The 18,748-nt window shown below is 45.7% G+C and overlaps 1 protein-coding gene across 2 annotated transcripts in view; it reads left to right on the top strand.

Annotated features, from left to right (window-relative positions):
- Positions 1-18,748, top strand: part of ADAM19 (ADAM metallopeptidase domain 19) — a 99,833-nt gene that overhangs the window by 62,551 nt on the left and 18,534 nt on the right. For both annotated transcript variants that reach the window (XM_064376486.1, XM_064376485.1), the window contains exons 9-15: positions 2,643-2,809; positions 4,971-5,055; positions 6,307-6,446; positions 8,762-8,939; positions 12,784-12,873; positions 15,302-15,497; positions 17,130-17,238. In XM_064376486.1, coding sequence (XP_064232556.1) covers positions 2,643-2,809; positions 4,971-5,055; positions 6,307-6,446; positions 8,762-8,939; positions 12,784-12,873; positions 15,302-15,497; positions 17,130-17,238 — 965 coding nt within the window. The remainder of the gene's footprint in view (positions 1-2,642; positions 2,810-4,970; positions 5,056-6,306; positions 6,447-8,761; positions 8,940-12,783; positions 12,874-15,301; positions 15,498-17,129; positions 17,239-18,748) is intronic.

The raw sequence follows: 18,748 nt of genomic DNA, 5'->3' as shown, positions 1-18,748 counted from the left end.
TCACTCAAGAATAACATTTAAATCATCATACAACCCAAACACTCAACATCTGGGAAAACAAGGGAAGCTTATTTCCCTGGGGAGAATATGGGAGGCTGACTCTGCTTTCACCCATGTGACACATCTATTGTTTGGAGAGCTGGCAGGTGGGGAGTTGGCTGAGTATCCCCTCTGTGGGCTAGGTGATGGAACCAAGGGCACTGGCAACAATGAAGGGAGAAGAGGAGGCACCAGCAAGCCCCAGTCCTTACTGGAAGCCCTAAGCCTGGGTGGCCTGCGCATCCTGTGCAGTCTGTCCTCGGGACTGGTGTTAGTCCCTCCTGGCGGGTGAGGGAAGCCACGCCCACTTCTCTGGAACTTGCTGACCCAGCTACTTGAACTGAACTATTGCTGAACTAAAACTGGAATGAATTGTACTCGTTTGCTGAATCATGAACCCAATCCAAAATGTTTTTCTGTAACTGAAAAAAAGCCAAGTTTACTTCCTTCAAAAGCTCCCTAGTAAAGCAAATCCAAATTGGAATCTGAACCTCTAATTTTCTGTAATGGTTGAACTGGCACAAAACAGAAAAATCAAAATTTCTGTTGAAATAAACTGATATTTCACTGACTCTGGAGCCCATCTTGACCAGTGTTTTCTGGAGTGAGCGGATTATCTGGATGTGTAGACACCGCAGCACTGAAGCAGTAAAGGGTCACATATAATCTCTGGGTGGTGATCTGGGCCTTCATCCTGGCTCCACCATCTTCTTGCTGAGACTTTGGGCAAGTTCCTTAAATTCTCTAAGCCTCAGCGCTTAGTACATAAAAAGTGGTGGGAAAATGTTGGTGCTATGATTATTCTCTTTAGCTGGGCAGTCTCTACCAATTTTGGATTAAGGTGGTATCTCCTGCTCATGTGACCTCTCCATACGTGGGGCTTTTTATTAAGTCACTGGCTCAGTATTTGTAGGGTGAACCCATCAAAAAACCCATTGCACCCACACCTTTCAGTGGTTTAGCTTTAAAGAAAACCTTCCTCCTGCTTACATTTGTATGAGATGAAAGATGTCAGGCCCTAAAGATTAGATGTAGCTCTAGCCTCGAGGAAGTTGAGTCAGATCTTGCTTATAGAATTTTAGGATGTCTGGGTTGGACAAAACCCTGAAGGTTACTAAGGAGTCTATTGCTTGCAACCTGCTTATTGTATCCTTGACAAACCCTGAGACTATCCAGGGGTTGGGGAAGGGAATTCGAAGAGTAAGCGTATCGACGCACTTGTACGTCATTTATACCTACTTACTTTCAAAATGAGAGGGAGCCATGTTATAATAAAATATCCATGTATTAATATAATTTGGTATATCCATACAAAAGAATATTGTTCAGTAATAAAGAAATCAGAAACGGATTCAGTCTGCGACATGGATACATCTCAAAAACATCGTGGTAAGTGAGAGAAGCCAGATACACAGAGCCACATACTGTAAAACAAATGACCAGAAAAGGCAGAGTAAAAACCAAGTAGCTGCATGGTTGCCTGGGGCTGAGGGTGAGAACGGGAAATGACTGTAAATAGACATGAGGGCTCTTACTGATGTGATGAAAATATTTTAAAACTGGATTATGTTGATGGCTTTTTTTTTTTTGAGATGGAGTTTCGCTCTTGTTGCCCAGGCTGGAGTGCAGTGGTATGCTCTCGGCTCACTGCAACCTCTGCCTCCCGGGTTCAAGCAATTCTCCTGCCTCAGCCTCCCGAGTAGCTGGGATTACAGGCATGAGCCACCACACCCAGCTAATTTTGTATTTTTAGTAGAGACGGAGTTTCTCCATGTTGGTCAGGCTGGTCTCGAACTCCCGACCACAGGTGATCTGCCCACCTTGGCCTCCAAAAGTGCTGGGATTACAGGTGTGAACCATGGCACCCGGCCGGTGATGGCTTTAAAACTTGGTAAATTTACCAAAAAGTATTGAGTCATACACTTAAAATAGGTGGGCATTATGGTATGCAAATTATACCTCAATGAAGCAGTTTAAAAAAATTCATATATAAGAGAACTTTTTAGATACCCATGAGAAGGATAAGGCCCATGTAAGGAATTAGGAGAAAAAAATTGTACCAGACAGCCTGGCCAAGGGCACTGATTACAGAAGACAGCAAAGCTCAGCTCTGAGCTTACTCATGACCAGCTTTGTTTGAAAACTTTCTTCCTATTTTAAAATGAAATTTATGTTCCTGTCTGTTTTACCTACTGACCTAAGCTACTTGAAAATCATGCAGAACAACGCTCGTCATTTTTCCACATGATAGACCTATTCATATCTGAAAGCAATTTTATCTTCTGTCTCAGTCATCTCTAAGCAAAGTCACAGCAGTTCTGCCACCAGAATGTTGTGCTCTCTCTCAAGATCTCATTTTCTCTTTCTAAAAAATGTCAATACCACCAGTTCCCTCCTTCCCTTGGAGCCATGGGCAGAAGAGAAATCTGGTATCTGTGCTGTGAGCTCTTAGACTGAGAAGGGGCTTTTTGTTTTCAATTTATTTTTATTTTTTAGTTTTAGCTTTTTTCTTTTTAATCTCAAGCTCCAACAGAATGAAAGGAAGGGGCTTTTAAATCCCAGATGATATTGACAGATACTGTGGTTTTCCTGTGTCCTTTCAGTTTTACCGATCCTTGAACATCCGGATTGCTCTTGTGGGCTTGGAAGTGTGGACTCATGGGAACATGTGTGAAGTTTCAGAGAATCCATACTCTACCCTCTGGTCCTTTCTTAGTTGGAGGCGCAAGCTGCTTTCCCAGAAGAACCACGACAATGCCCAGTTAATCACGTAAATAGCCTTTTTCCATATGTTGTGTTGTCTTTGGCTGCAAAGCCTCTGCCCACTGTGCACGTGCTCAGAGTTTGCCCCATGGTGAGTGTTGGTTGTACAAGGCCATTCTGACTCCCTGGTCCAGAGAGCATTTCCTAAGCATGCGCTCTGTACCCAGCATACCCCAGAAAATGTTTAAAACCCTGAGTCACAATAGTCCTAAGAAGTGTTTACAGTCTAATGGGAAAATTAGACTTACCCATATTCCGTTGAGCATCTGAAATAATTGAGTATGTATTTGGGAAGGGACTGACTCTTAGTCAGGTCTTAGACTTTCTAAGAGGCTCACCTCCATCTTCTTGCCACTTTGTTCTAGTACATGAGCTGATCCCTCAACACAGGCACAGGAGAGGGGGCTCCTGTGTTGTCCTTCACTTGGTTCCCAAGGGGCTCAGGGCTGAGTGTCTGAGATAGTCGAAGTGGCAGACAGTGCAGGAACTGAGGGTTTGGTGGGAGGGAGACGTTGAGGACGGATTGTGCTGGATTTTCATCAGCCCCAGAGAGACAGTGATGGGGGTGGCAGTAGCATGTGACAGTGCCCCAAGGTGATTATTTGGTATTTATTAGTGTTGACTTCTGAAGGTATTTTCAGGCAGTTACAACAAAAGGCATATAGATAATAAAACCACTTTCTTCTTCTTTTTTGAGACAGAGTTTCCCTCTGTCGCCTGTGGCAGGATCTCGGCTCACTGTAACCTCCGCCTCCCGGGCTCAAGCAATTCTAGTGCCTCAGCCTCCCGAGTAGCTGGGATTACAGGCATGTGCCATCACGCTCGGCTAATTATTGTATTTTTAACAGAGACAGGGTTTATGCCATGTTGTCCAAGCTGGCCTTAAAGTCCTGGCCTCAAGTGATCCGCCTGCCTCACCCTCCCAAAGTGCTGGAATTACAGGCATGAGCCACAGTACCTGGCCTTAAAATCATTTTTCTTCTGTTCCCTAAATATAACTGAGTAAATAATCATTTAAACCTTGGCTTATCCTTTTAAAGACACTGGGAAAAATAACTGTCCCAAAAATAACTGGGCTGTGAATAGTTACTCCATGACAGTACATTCACCCAAGAAGAGTCTTCGGTTATTAGAAGTTTTGGCCTGAACTTTGGAACATTTAGCAAATAACTAGTAGGACTTCATATCAATTTGCATAGATTTTGCATATTTCTTTCCAGATTGTTTCTCTGAAGATAAGTCTGCCTGTAATTCAGCAAACATTTATTATAGACCCACTATGTGTTAGATTCTGTGCTAGGTTCTAGTGATCCTAAAATAGTTAAGATAGTCTGGCTGTCAGATATATCATGGTCTAGATAAGAAGACAAGCATGGAGATAAGTACCATGTGATGAATTTCCACATAGATTCTTTAAATGCATTACGTTTCTGGCATGCACAGAAACACTGGTAGTCTTTTTTTTTTTTTTTTTTCGCTTCTCCCCTACCTGGATGTGTATAACTGAAAGAGGGATGTATTCAACTGGAGAAAATGCAGCTTGCTGCTGGAAGATTAGGATCCCATTGCAAAACAAAGGCAGAAACAGCTCATTCTTGCACCCAGCTGCACTTTGTGAAGCTCCTGATGGGACACAGCTGTTTCCTTGGCCCCTGATTATGTGGGAATGAAGCATCATCAGCCCCACAGCTGCTGCCCCAGTGCCCCCACCCCTACCACCTCTGGACTCACACCACAGAGTCAGGGATAAGGCATTGGATCCTGGCAGCTGGTGGAAGTGGGCATGATTCACTTCAGCATCAGAATCTGTGCCTCCCTTCCATCAACCTTTCCCTCTGACCTTTTCCTGTGCAGCAGGAATGCGATGCAGCTTTGCAAACCCTGCCCATTTCCTTCCAAGGAATCGGCTATGGGTATATTGTGGGGGATAAGTGACCTTTCTCTTTTTATGTTTCTCTGGAGCCATGAGGGAGTAGGTGACAGGAAGTGAGAGGTGTGGTGAGCTGGAAGTTGTCCAGTTGGCCGGGTTACAATGGGCTCTCTCCTTGGGAATGACCTGGGAAAGTCAGTGGAGCCAAGGAACACCATGATGGCCACCTACTCCTAGGCATATTGGAATAGCCCTCTCAGTCCCCTCCCCAGTCACCCTCTCTCCTTGCCTCCTGCAGGGGCATGTCCTTCCACGGCACCACCATCGGCCTGGCCCCCCTCATGGCCATGTGCTCCGTGTACCAGTCTGGAGGAGTCAACATGGTGAGTCTCAGACCATATGTATGTGCTGCAGAAGGCGCTGAACAGCCTTACAAGACCAGAGGTCATGTTTTGAAAAATAGGTTGATATTTGTTATTGTAGCAGAAAAAGCTTTGACATCAGGAAGGGCAATTGTTTAAAATGGAGTCATTAAGCTCTAAGAGATGGAGGTACCCAAGGGTGAATTTTCATTTATTATAGTTCATTCTGTATTTTCAAGCTCAGGAACCCTGAAGAGATTACACAAACACATCACTGGATCTCATATGTTCCAAACCAGGGGCTGGAAAATGCTAAGAGACTAGAGGTTAAAGTGTTTTTATTCCAGGTCTTGCACTGTTATGTATGTCATTAAGAAAGAAGAACCTGTGTCAAAGTCATGGTTAGAAAATTGCTGCCTTCTTTTGAAATTCACTCTGACTTTGTGAGACTATTTGTTTTGACTCTTCATTTCTGACCTGTGAAGTGCGTTTCAAGGAAGACTTCTCTCCATCTGTCCGTCCCTCTATCCATTCTGTATTTATTGACAAAGTAGCATGATGGCCAAAACCACAGGCTCTAGGGTCTGAGCCTGTTGGGTTCAAAGAACAGCTGTGTGACTTTGGGTGAGTTAATGAGTGTCCTCAGCTGTAAAAAACAGATGGTTTTACAGTTGATCATCTTAGGATAAGAATGTGAATTAAATGAAATAATGCAGGAAACACACATCCATGTTTAGTAAATCTCTGTCTGCTGCTTCTTTCCTGTTGGGGTTTTTCTCCTTGATTTCTTTAGCTTTTGCATCTGACAGTTACACATCAGACGGTATGTAAAGTGCTATGCCTGGAGTTTATCTGTCTTGTGTGGCTTTCAGGAAACACTAAGCCAAGTATACTGCATGTTTGAATCAAGGTTGTGTTTTCTATGTCGATTCCCTTGTGTCTGGAGAGAGAGATACGTTAAGAAGAAGAATGGGGGAAACATCTTCCTCTTTCATTTATTCAGAAAGCATTTATTGGTCTGGAAGTTCATCAGTAGGTCAGTTGTGGTCTGCAACCTTTGAGAACTCAGAAACGTGGAATTTTAAGCATTTAATTTCCTCTTAGTTTCAGCAGATTCAGCCTTGCAGTTAGAGGCCCACATGGAGAGTCTGTATACTCAGTGACAGTGGAATTGGTGGAGACCTACAAGACTTGGCTAAGGAAAAGGCAGGGATGAGGGGCAGAGGCGGATCTGTCCCCTTGACTTTGACCTCAATTCTGTCTTCTGAGCAGGATCACTCCGAGAATGCCATTGGTGTGGCTGCTACCATGGCCCACGAGATGGGCCACAACTTTGGCATGAGCCATGATTCTGTCGATTGCTGCTCAGCCAGTGCGGCTGACGGTGGGTGCATCATGGCGGCTGCCACTGGGTGAGTCAAACAGGAAGAGGGAGGATGGGGAGGAGTCGGGCACACCTGAACAGTGTGACCCAGGAGTTCCTCACAGCTAGCCCCACCGAGGTTCCCTTATACTTCTGATGGGGCCAAAAAATGTGGTTTTTACAACAAAGAAATTGAGAGAAGACCAAGGCAAATGTGTGGCAAGAACCTAAGTTTTCAGCAGGAGGTTTGGTGCTGGTGTGACCCTAGATTTACTTAATTTTTGTTTTCAGGTGTTGAGTTATAAAATTGGCTTGGCCATATATATCTTTTTTATTTTATAATTTTTTTTTTTTTTTTTGAGACACAGTTTTACTCTTGTTGCCCAGGCTGGAGTGCAATGGCATGATCTTGGCTCACTGCAACCTATGCCTCCTGGGTTCAAGCAATTCTCCTGCCTCAGCCTCCTGAGTAGTTGGTGTTATAGGCATGCACCACCATGGCCAGCTAATTTTGTACTTTTAATAGAGGTTGAATTTCTCCATGTTGGTCAGGCTGGTCTCAAACTCCCGACCTCAGGTGATCCACCCACCTTGGTCTCCCAAAGTGCTGGGATTACAGGTGTGAGCCACTGCGCCCTGCCTATTTCATGAATTTTTGAAGAAGATTCATTTTGATCATAGCCACAACCCTTAATTTTTGTATTCCTGGAGTGTTGGATCAGTGCTGTTTCAATTCCAGGCTTCACTGAAAGCTTGAGTGTAACAGAACAAGTTGAAGAAGGGAACCATCCCCACACCCCACAATGACTTCTGAGGGAGTCTGCAGGCTGCATTACCCATGAGGAACAGGACAAGGCAGCTACATCTCCCCGTGGTCATGAGGGAATTTTAAAACCGGAGCCTTTTTGAAGAGAGTTAGAGAGTTTCTTCAAAGGACTTGTCTTCTAGCATCTGGACTCAAGTAGCACAAAGCATTGGGTTCTTCCAGGTTCCTTGGAAGGCATCGTGGTGGAAGTTCCCTCACCCCAGACCATTAGGGCCTGCTTATGATTCTTAGAGAATGGTGTTTCAATGTCTCCAAGAAACAATGAAGCTTTCTTAGAGCTCTGGTGTCCATTTTTAAAACCTTCTCAGCTGTGACATAGAAAGGATGATGTTGACTGGGTGCAGTGGCTCATGCCTATAATTCCAGCACTTTGTGAGACCAAGGTGGGTGGATCACCTGATATCAGGAGTTCAAGACCAGCCTGGCCAACATGGTGAAAACCTGTTTCTACTAAAAATACAAAAATTAGCCAGGCGTGGTGTACATGCCTGTGGTCCTAGCTACTAGGGAGGCTGAGGCAGGAGAATCACTTGAACTTGGGAATCGGAGGCTGCAGTGAGCCAAGATTGTGCCACTGCACTCCAGTCTCCAGCCTGGGCAACAGAGCAAGACTCTGTCTCAAAAAAAAAAAGAAAAAAAAAAAGATTATGCTACAGCTTCATAGTTATGTACAGATCCCTAGGAGCTCATGGTTAATTAAGCCTATCCCTTTCTTTCTAAATCTCAAAAGCATATCTGAAGACAAATTATTGGGAGTTATATTGATTACTACTCCAATTCATTTGTAAGTTATTCACAAATTTGGATAGATGAGCAATTATTAGTAACAAATGCCTTGTAGCATACCTTCCCGCTGAAGGAAAACCTCCAGTTTTTTGGAGGGTTTAACCTTCAATTGGTTTAGAGAATTGGGAGCAGGATAACTCTCCTTTTGTAGACCCAGATGGTTGTACTTTTTGTCCTTTTTACCAAAGTGGGACCCAGGCTCTTCTATACGCCTGTGATAAAGAGCATGTGTTTGTGAGCTGGCTGGTTGAGTTTGGAGTACCCTCTGCATCCTTAGAACAGAGATGAGATCACTGGCCCAAAAAGAAATGAAACTTAGGATCTTGGCATTTTTTGGCCTGGTCCTCTGTTGCAAGAGAATATTCACCTGATATCGGCTTCAGGAAAAGTTTGAGTTGGCTGGTGTTTTCTTCGGCTCTAAGGCTCGGAAGACCTATTGTAACACACTCACAACCGTTTCCCTATTCTAGCCCCCTCATGCAATGGGCAGAAATTGCTACTCCTGATTCACAAACACTTCCTCCATGCAAAATGAGAAAAATAAAATGCTATGTGGTTAATATGTCATCACTAAGGATGACAGAATTCTAAATTAATATATCGGTAGATGTTCTAAAAGGCCAGAATGTGTGTGTGTGACACTATGGGAGTCTGAGCCCAGGTGGAGTCAGCCCCGTGGGTATCAGGAGTGACACCTGCCTGACTGCTGGACGCTCAGACTCCTCACTAATTCCCGCCTCGTCCTCTGCCAGACACCCCTTTCCCAGAGTGTTCAATGGATGCAACAGGAGGGAGCTGGACAGGTATCTGCAGTCAGGCGGTGGAATGTGTCTCTCCAACATGCCAGATACCAGGACGCTGTACGGAGGCCGGAGGTGTGGAAACGGGTACCTGGAAGATGGGGAAGAGTGTGACTGTGGAGAAGAAGAGGTGAGGGGGCCACAGTGATGCTGGCGGGAGGGGAAGAATTTGCGTTGATTTCAAAGCTCAAGGTCAAAAGAGAACACAACTGAAACTTTCTTAGTCACAGGCATTTCCTCCACACAACTATCCAATAGCCCATGACAAATAAGATGTGGAGAGGAAGCCTTCCAGATGGACGTTTCTGCTGCCTCTTCCAGTTGGTGGTTGGCCTCGTTAGTGTCCACAGTCAGTTCTCCTTGTGAGCATCTGGTCTAACCAGAAACCACGATCACGTGACATGTTGACTCTCTCTTCCTCCATGGAGCTGCACATGCCTCCTTGGCCCTCCAGCTGCACGGAATTTATTCTGGAGGCCACACAGCCGGATACAGGGACTTGCACAGGGGCCTTATGAGGATGCTTAAAATAACAAGCTCGCGCTGTTTAGGCTGGAGGAGAGATGATGGAAAGGGGATGTAGGAAGTGCTGTCAAGTCTTGAAAGGGCTGCTGGGAGGAAGATGGGACAGAGCTGTTTGTGTGTAAACTCTGTACTTCCTTCTGATCTTCACAGTGAGTGTGGAGGGCGCACAGCAGACCCTGGTCATTTTTAACAAATGCAGGTGGTTCTGCAGAAAGCAGACCTGGACTGTTTCATCTCTGTTTTTTGAAGGCTGAAAATGTGTATGTTAATACATGTGTAATAATTTGGGATCGATAACAAGTAACAATAAATTAAAGGGGTGAGACTGAAGTTGTGTTTATATGGGAAAAAACAATTTGATTTTATGGCCTTTTCTGTTTTGTTTTCTTTGAAACAGAGTCTTGCTCTGTCACCCAAGCTGGAGTGCAGTGACATGATCTCTGCTTACTGCAACTTCCACCTCCAGGGTTCGAGTGATTCTCCTGCCTCAGTCTCCCAAGTAGCTGGGAATACAGGTGTGTGTCACCACACCTGGTTAATTTTTTTTTTTTTTTTTTTGGTATATTTAGTAGAGACAGGATTTTTCTACATTGGCCAGGCTGGTCTTGAACTCTTGACCTCAGACGATCCACCCACCTCAGCCTCCTAAAGTGCTGGGATTGCAGGCATGAGCCACCGCACCCAGCCTATGATGTGATTTTCTGTTTTTAATGCCAGCATGTAACTTCCAGAATAAAACAAGAACTAGTCAAGGATGGCACCCCATCACTGTGAGCCCAGAGAGATCAACCCAGACCCGTCAGAAAGGAGGGAGTGGTGTGAGGATGCAGGGCCCAGTGGGGTTGAGGAATGGCCTGAGAGTGGGCTTGGCCAGTTGGCTTATGTTCTGAGCAACTGCTCATTCAACAGATACACTGAGTGTGGGCTACTGTGTCTGGTCCTAGGGTTAGGATGAATGGCAAAAATGACATAGTTCCTGTCCTTCGGGAGCTGATAGTCTAGTGGGGGAAACACAGATTGAAATAATTGCAAAAGAATATATGTACAGTCCATGGCAAATGCTAGGAAGACAAATTACACAGCGCTTTGAACATATATAATGTGAGGGGGAACCTCCTTGCTTGGGTGGGAGGTGACGTGGAACCCCTATCTAAAGGCTGTGTTAGGAGTTAGCAAGGCATGCAGGAGGGAAGGCAGGTGGAAGGGGAGCCTGTGCCTTGGTGGGAAGAAATATGGTACATTAGGAAGGCAGGAACATGGAGCCCAGCATGGTGGGTGATTAATGGGAGGAAAGTGTTGTATTTCTTCTCTTGGGGGAGACAGGTGGACAGGTGTCTGTGGTCAGGGGATGGGATGTGGCTCTCCATAGGCTAGAGCTCCGGACAGTTGTGGATATGATGAGGCTGATAAGCCTGAGGCGGGCCCCAGGTAGACCTGACTTGAATTCGGCAGGTATGTCCCTTGGTCAGCCACTGGACTTGCCTGAGCTGCAGCGTCCCCATCTGTGGAATGGGGACAAGGCTGCCTCCTAAGGCTGTGGTGGAGAGATGTGTGGAACCCCACACACTCATCACTGGCTGATGGATTGGCCTGTGACTACTTAAGAGTATGATGAGGACACTCGGGGTCACTGGAGCACCTCATCATATCTTTTGAAAATCTCAGACTGGGGAGAAGGAAGCAAGAGAGGAGAGCAAGGAACCCTTGGAGACCCTCTGTTCCAGAAAGGTCCAGGCCAGGAAGGGCTTAGGAAGGGAAGCAAGATGGAGAAGGAAGTCTGAGGAAACAGACCCAGGAGTTCACATAAACTATCCAGAGAGGTTGTCCCAGCAGGCCCTTGCACTGCCAGCCCCTTTTTATGAGATAAGAAAGGTGAGGAGGGTTGGGGCAGGAGGGCGCCCATGAAAGACAAAGTGTCTGGATGTTCTACTGGGGATGAGAAAAACAAATCATAACATTTCCATATACTGTGCTAAAAAGTCAGTTTTAGAAGAATACATGGTTACAGGGAGAAATATGCATATCATATTAAGTTAAAAACACAGATGCTAGAGAGGATGTGGAGACATAGGAACACTTTTACACTGTTGGTGGGAGTGTAAATTAGTGCAACCATTGTGGAAGACAGTGTGGTGATTCCTCAAGGACCTAGAAATAGAAATTCCATTTTACCCAGCAATCCCATTACTGGGTATATACCAAAAGGATTATAAATGGTTTTATTGTAAAGACACATGCACATGTATGTTCACTGAGACACTGTTTACAATAGCAAAGACCTGGAACCTGCCCAAATGCCCATCAGTGATAGACTGGACAAAGAAAATGTGGCACATATACACCATGGAATACTATGCAGCCATAAAAAAGGATGAGCTCATGTCCTTTGTAGGGACATGGATGAATCTGGAAACCATCATTCTCAGCAAACTGACACAAGAACAGAAAACCAAACACCACATGTTCTCACTCATCGGCGGGTGTTGAACAATGAGAACACATGGGCACAGGGAGGGGAGCACCACACATTGGGGTCTGTTGTGGGGTGGGGAACTGGGGGAGGAACAGCGGGGGGTGAAAAGGGGTGGGAGGGATAACATTGGGAGAAATGCCTGATGTAGTGACGGGGGGATGGAGGCAGCAAACCACCATGGCATGTGTGTACCTATGCAACAATCCTGCAAGATCTGTACATGTACTCCAGAACTTAAAGTACAATTAAAAACAAAACAAAACAAAACACTGTGGATACTACGATTTTGTAAAATAAATATAAATACATATGTATGTGTGTAGAAAATGCCTGGGAAAATATTCATACTCAAAATGTAGCTGTGTTTTAGGCGGGCATGCTGGCATGCACCTGTAGTCCCAGCTGCTTGGGAGTCTGAGGCACGAGAATCACTTGAAATCAGGAGAAGGTTGCAGACTGTCTCAAAAAAAAAAAATGTAGCTGTGTCCAAATCATGTTACTAATGACTGTGCATATATATGGTTCTTGTGATAAATGCCACTAGCTTAGTGACAAAGCTGTCACATGATTTTTGAGATCAGGAGTTTCTAGGCCAGATGCGGTAGCTCGTGCCTGTAATCCCAGAACTTTGGGAGGCCGAGGCAGGTGGATCACTTGAGGTCAGGAGTTCAAAACCCAGTCTCTACCAAAAATACAAAAAGTAGCCAGGCATGGTGGCATGCACCTCTGGTTCCAGTTACTTGGGAGACTGAGGCAGAAGAATCGCTTGAACCCAGGAGGCAGAGGTTGCAGTGAGCCGAGATACTGCACCACTACACTTCAGCCTGGGTGACAGCGAGACTCCGTCTCAAAAAAAAAAAAAAAAAAAGAGTTGCTAGAGAGCTGGGGTTCCCAGGGTGTAGGGGCAGGGGTTGAAGAAAGTGTTGGGGGTGGTAAAGGCCCTCCCCGACTCACATCCACCCCACTGTCTCCCCAGGAATGTAACAACCCCTGCTGCAATGCCTCTAATTGCACCCTGAGGCCAGGGGCGGAGTGTGCCCACGGCTCCTGCTGCCACCAGTGTAAGGTAAGTGGCCCTTTCCTCCTTCCTGCGCCGTGGGCCCTGATCTGACAGCAGGACTACAGGACTGCTCTGCTGGGGATTTGCCTGCATCCTGGGGCAGTGATGGCAAGAGTTTCAGAAACACGGAGCAGGAAAGGTGCCTTGAGTAAAATTTACTATTCATATACTGGGCCGCACTGAATTCAGATCATCCCAGAGGAGTCTGGTGGCTCTTTGGGAATGGTACTTTTTTTATTATTATTATTTAAAGAAGTGTCCAGAGAGAGTGGGCTTGATTTTATTGAGCTTGTAAACAATAATAAGTATCATAATCTGTATTGGCATTAATGGACCTCTTAGTAGATGCCAGGCACTGTGCTGAGAATTTTATGTACGTTATCTTATTTGCTCCTCACAAAAACCCCATAAAATATATATTATCATCCTCATTTTAAGATGTGGAAACTCGCACTTATCAAGGATAAGAGGTTTGTTGGGAATCAGGCAGTCAGGAAGGGCCTGAATCCAGCTTTCCCTGACTCTGGAGCCCACTTCTGTAATATTGACGTGGGACATAAATCGTCCATTACCGCTAGCGTTACTGTAGAACCACAATCTCTCATCCACGGTTCTGTAATTCAGAGAGTTCTAAAAGCCGAAAAAAAATGTAAACATATTTGGTGACAAAACTTGACCTGGATTGACATGAGATGAATTATAATCTTTTTAAAAAATCACTCCTAAAGTGAATATTTATATTCCATTGCAGAAAAATTAATATGTTTGATCAGAAGATGTTATCCCCGGCCTTGCTGATATAGTATACATATGTAGTTATATATGCAGACATATGTAATTATCCATATATATATATACATGTGTAATTATATATGTACACCCATATACATATGAACCTATGTATTATAATGCCTGCTTTCTAAATCTGAAAAGCCTGAGCCCCATCTGGCCCCAACATTTTAGGCAGGAACTGTGGGCCCAGGCATCTGCCCAGCACTTGCTGAGTGCTCGTCATGTGCCGGATTACCATTCACATACTTTGTTCTAACTCGTGTTTAATCACCCCATGAGTAGGTTATCATCCTGAGTTGTGGGTGAGTGAGCACACACAGGTTACACAGCAGATGTCCAAGGCCCCGCTGATGGTTAAGGAGCTGGGATTTGTGCCTAGGCAGGCTGGCTCTGAGGCGGGTCCTCTTTGCCTCCACCTGGCCCTGGGTGGCAGAGGTGTGTCCTCCAGCCTCCTCCTGCATATACCATCCCTGCCTACACTTGCAACTGGGCATCCATTCAGCAAGCTGCTCAGCTGGCTTCTCAGCCTGAGAGTGGTCAGTGGAGAAACCTGTCTGCCTTCTTTCCCGGGAGGACCCTGTGGGTGACGAGGAGTTGCCCAGGAGCAGGGGAGGGGGCTCTATTCTCAGTCACAGGTTTCCTAGCCTGGCTGTCAGAATTTGCACAGCATCTGGTCTGGCCATGCTTCCCTCAGGGCGGCTGTGCTGGGTCGAGTTCTTCCACTCTTCGCCCAACGCCTAAGCATGAGTATGGAGTGGGCCCCTTCATTGCACCCCAGAATTTCAGTTTGAGCCTCAGAAAGGATTCCCTGATGTTCGAGACTTTGACTTTGACTATGTGATTTGGGGCAGCCTAGTAACTATCTAAGCATAGGTTCTTTATTTGGAAAACGGGGCGAGTATTAGTAACACTGATTACTCAGGGAGGCTCTAAAAATCGTCACCTGTTGCCCCAGGTGTGCTGCTGAGCAAGTTATTGATCTGCAATGTGGGGCAAATAGCAGTATCTATCTCATGGAAGTTGTGAGGATCCCACAAGATACGTGTATGTCACATACTCAGCCCAGTGCCCGGCTCCATAGTGGGGATGTATTATTGCTGAGGTGCTTTGTAAACTCACAGATGTTCTGTGAATGCTAGGGGTGTGTGGGTGTGTGTGTGTGTGTGTGTGTGTTAGTGGGTCTGGCTCCTCTGCCACTTATAAGACTTTGGATACATAGTCTAACCTCTTTAAGCCTACATATGTTATCATCTGTAGAAGGGATAATTATATTACATAGGACTGTCATGAAAACTAAATGAAGTCATATTTGTACTGGGCACTTCAGTGGGAGCTGCATAAAAGCAGCTATTACTAAAGCATGTAGCGGACTGTAAATTGTACAGGTATTATTTCTTGCCTCTTTCTTAAGACTGCTATGAGAGAAAGTGAGATAGCATTTGTGAAAACACCTTGAAATTCTGTCAGTATTCCTATGGGAAGGCTGAAGACGGTTTGAGCTAATGAGGTCATGTCAAAAGTGCTATGAAATCATGGTAATGGAAACTTCTGTTCTGTGAGAGTGATGCTTATAGCCCTTGGGCAACAGGGTTGAGGGCAGGGAGGAGACTGACTGTGTGTTTCCTCTCATTCCTTGGCTCAGCTGCTGGCTCCTGGGACCCTGTGCCGTGAGCAGGCCCGGCAGTGTGACCTCCCGGAGTTCTGCACGGGCAAGTCTCCCCACTGCCCTACCAACTTCTACCAGATGGATGGTACCCCCTGTGAGGGTGGCCAGGCCTACTGCTACAACGGCATGTGCCTCACCTACCAGGAGCAGTGCCAGCAGCTGTGGGGACCCGGTAAGGCTCTCCTGGGGAGCATGGCTCTCCCCAGCCCATCATCTCCCATCCAGCCTCCCCTGGCCCTCAGAGTAGTTTGGAATCTTGGCTTCAAGATGGTACCTCTAGATACTACCTCTTTTAGCCCCTTGACTCAGGTTAGATGTTCAGAGACAACCAGAGGACAGTGTTTCTTCCCAGCCCCTTGATGCTTTTCATTCTCAGAGTGGACAAATGAATGAGTAATCCAAAAGAAAATGAGTAGAGGATGGAGACAGAGACGCAAATGCAAATGGCCCTTAAGCTATGAAAAGACCTTTAACCTCAGTCATACCAATTGAAAGCCAATTATAATTATTATGAGGTGAGATTTTTCATGTATCAGATTGCAAAGACTGAGAGTTAATATAATAATAATATAACAACAATAGTTGTTGTGAATAGATAGTGTTGTGAATAGAGGGTGTGAAGAAACAGGTAGGTATGGCCCCTATGAAAAGCAATTTGGAGGTATACCTAGAAATGAAGCTAACACTTGTCCATGTGTGTGAGGATATATTTACAAAGTTGTTTACTGCACCATGTCAGCTATACCAACAACAAACTATGTGTCCTTCAGTAGGGACCGATTAGTTCTGGTACATTCACATAATGCAATGCTTCGTGGCTAAACAAGGAGGCAGCCCTATATTTACTGAATAAAATCATCTTCCACAAAAAATTAAGTGAAAAATGCGAGGTGTAGAACAGTGAATAAAATGGGCTTCCAAGCCAGATGTGGTGGCTTGCATCTGTAATCCCAGCTACTCAGGAGGCTGAGTGGGGAGGATGGCTTGAGCCCAGGAGTTTGAGGCTGCAGTGAGCCACCGTACTGTAGGACTCCAGTCTGGGTGACAGAGTGAGGTAGCATCTCTTTTAAAAAAAAAAAAGGCCGGGCACAGTGGCTTATGCCTGTAATCCCAGTAAGTACTTGGGAGGCCGAGGCCAGTGGATCACCTGATGTCCGAAGTTCAAGACTAGCCTGGCCAACATGGTATAACCCTGTAACTGCTAAAAATACAAAAGTTAGCCAGACGTGGTAGTGGATACTGTAATCCCAACTACTTGGGAGGCTAAGACAGGAGAATCCCTTGATATGCTTCCATTCTTTATTAGAGAGATTATCTCTAGAAGATACACACAGAATTATATGTAGGAGATATAGAAATTAGAGATATAAGTATCTTTAGAAAATGCACTGTTAATAAGTACTATTTCTCCAGAATGTAGAGAAGTAGTAGGAACTAGTATGACTACAAGAAAAATTTTCTAAGACATACTTATATCTTTAAAATACTGTGCACGTATGACCTATTTTTTAAAATCTTGAAATGAGACATGGCTTCTACATCAGAGAGCCTGCTTAGTATGCAACCCTCCCCACACACAGATATAAATCCTCAATGAGGTAGGAAGAGTTTATATAAAACATTCTTCTCTGAAAGGGTCTTGATGAGAATGTGGGGATGGAGTAACCTGACAGGGAACAGGAAGAAGAGGCTGAGTATTCCCTCTCAGAAAATATTCTTCACTTCACGATTTTACCAAAGGTACCTTTGCCCTTGGGGGCTTCTGACAGGTGAGTGTACTGATAGATGTTGCTTGCCCACCCAGGAGCCCGGCCTGCCCCTGATCTCTGCTTCGAGAAGGTGAATGTGGCCGGAGACACCTTTGGAAACTGTGGAAAGGACATGAATGGTGAACACAGGAAGTGCAACATGAGGTGATGACCAAAGGGTGGGCCCCATGAAATAAGGGTGACAAAGCCACTTCTGCTCTGTACTCACTGCTGCCCAGCTCAGCAGCATGGCTGGCCCCAGAGCTGCACCTTTATGTAAATCAGTTGAAGTCAGTCATCTATTCTTGGCCCCCTGTTTGACAATGCACCATTCAGCTCTAAGGAAATCAGAGGAGGGTGTGGCTGGCACTGCTTCCTAGAAAGCTGATCAGGCTTCTTTTGGGGACCATTTTATAGTAGGGCAGGGAATCAGCCCTTTTGGGTCATTTCTGCAAAATGCTAATCATGCCCTAATTTGAATAGGTACTCATTCATTAATTCACTCATTCATTCGTTCATCATTCCAACTAACCATCCACCCATCTGCTACCCATCTATCCATCCATCCATCCATTCATCCATCACCTACTCACCCACTGATGATCCATCCATCCACCACCCACCACCTACTCATTCACTCATCCATCCATCCATCCATCACCTGCTCACCCACTGATCCATCCATCCATCTGTCCATCACCCACTCACCCACTGATCCATCCATCCACCACCCACTGATCATCCATCCCTCCACCACTCACTCATTCACTCATCCATCCATCCATTACCCACTCACCCACTAATCCATCCATCCATCCACCACCCACTCACCCACTGATCCATCCTTCCATCTATCCACCACTCACTCACCCACTGATCCATCCTCCCATCAATCCACCACCCACTCACCCACTGATCCATCCATCCACCACCCACTCACCCACTGATCCATCATCCAACACCCACTCACCCACTGATCCATCCTTCTATCCATTCACCACCCACTCACCCACTGATCCATCCATCCATCCACCACTCACTCATCCACTGATCCATCCATTCATCTACCACCCACTTACCCACTGATCCATCCTTCCATCCATCCACCACTCACTCACCCACTCACCCACTGATCCATCCATTCATCTACCACACACTCACCCACTGATCCATCCATCCATCTACCACCCACTCATCCACTAATCAATCCTCCCATCCATCCACCACCCACTCACCCACTCATCCATCCATCCATCCACCACCCACTCACCCACTGATCCATCCATCCATCTACCACCCACTCATCCACTAATCAATCCTCCCATCCATCCACCACCCACTCACCCACTGATACATCCATCCGTCTACCACTCACTCACCCACTGATCCATCCATCCATCCACCACCCACTCATCCACTAATCCATCCTCCCATGCATCCACCACTCACTCACCCACTGATCTATCCATCTGTCCACCACCCACTCATTCACTGATCCATCCATCCACCACCCACTGACCCACTGATTTATCCATCCATCCACCACCCACTCATCCACTGATCCATCCATCCATCCACCACCCACTCATCCACTGATCCATCCATCCATCCACCACCCACTCATCCACTGATCCATCCATCCATCCACCACCCACTCACCCACTGATCCATCCAT

Source organism: Aotus nancymaae, unplaced genomic scaffold (assembly GCF_030222135.1).
Source record: "Aotus nancymaae isolate 86718 unplaced genomic scaffold, 86718_ANA_hifiasm-v0.15.2.pri h1tg000015l_0, whole genome shotgun sequence".
NCBI classification, from domain to species: Eukaryota; Metazoa; Chordata; class Mammalia; order Primates; family Aotidae; genus Aotus; species Aotus nancymaae.
Note: the sequence above shows the minus strand (reverse complement) of the source record. Positions and strands in the feature narration are given on the sequence as shown.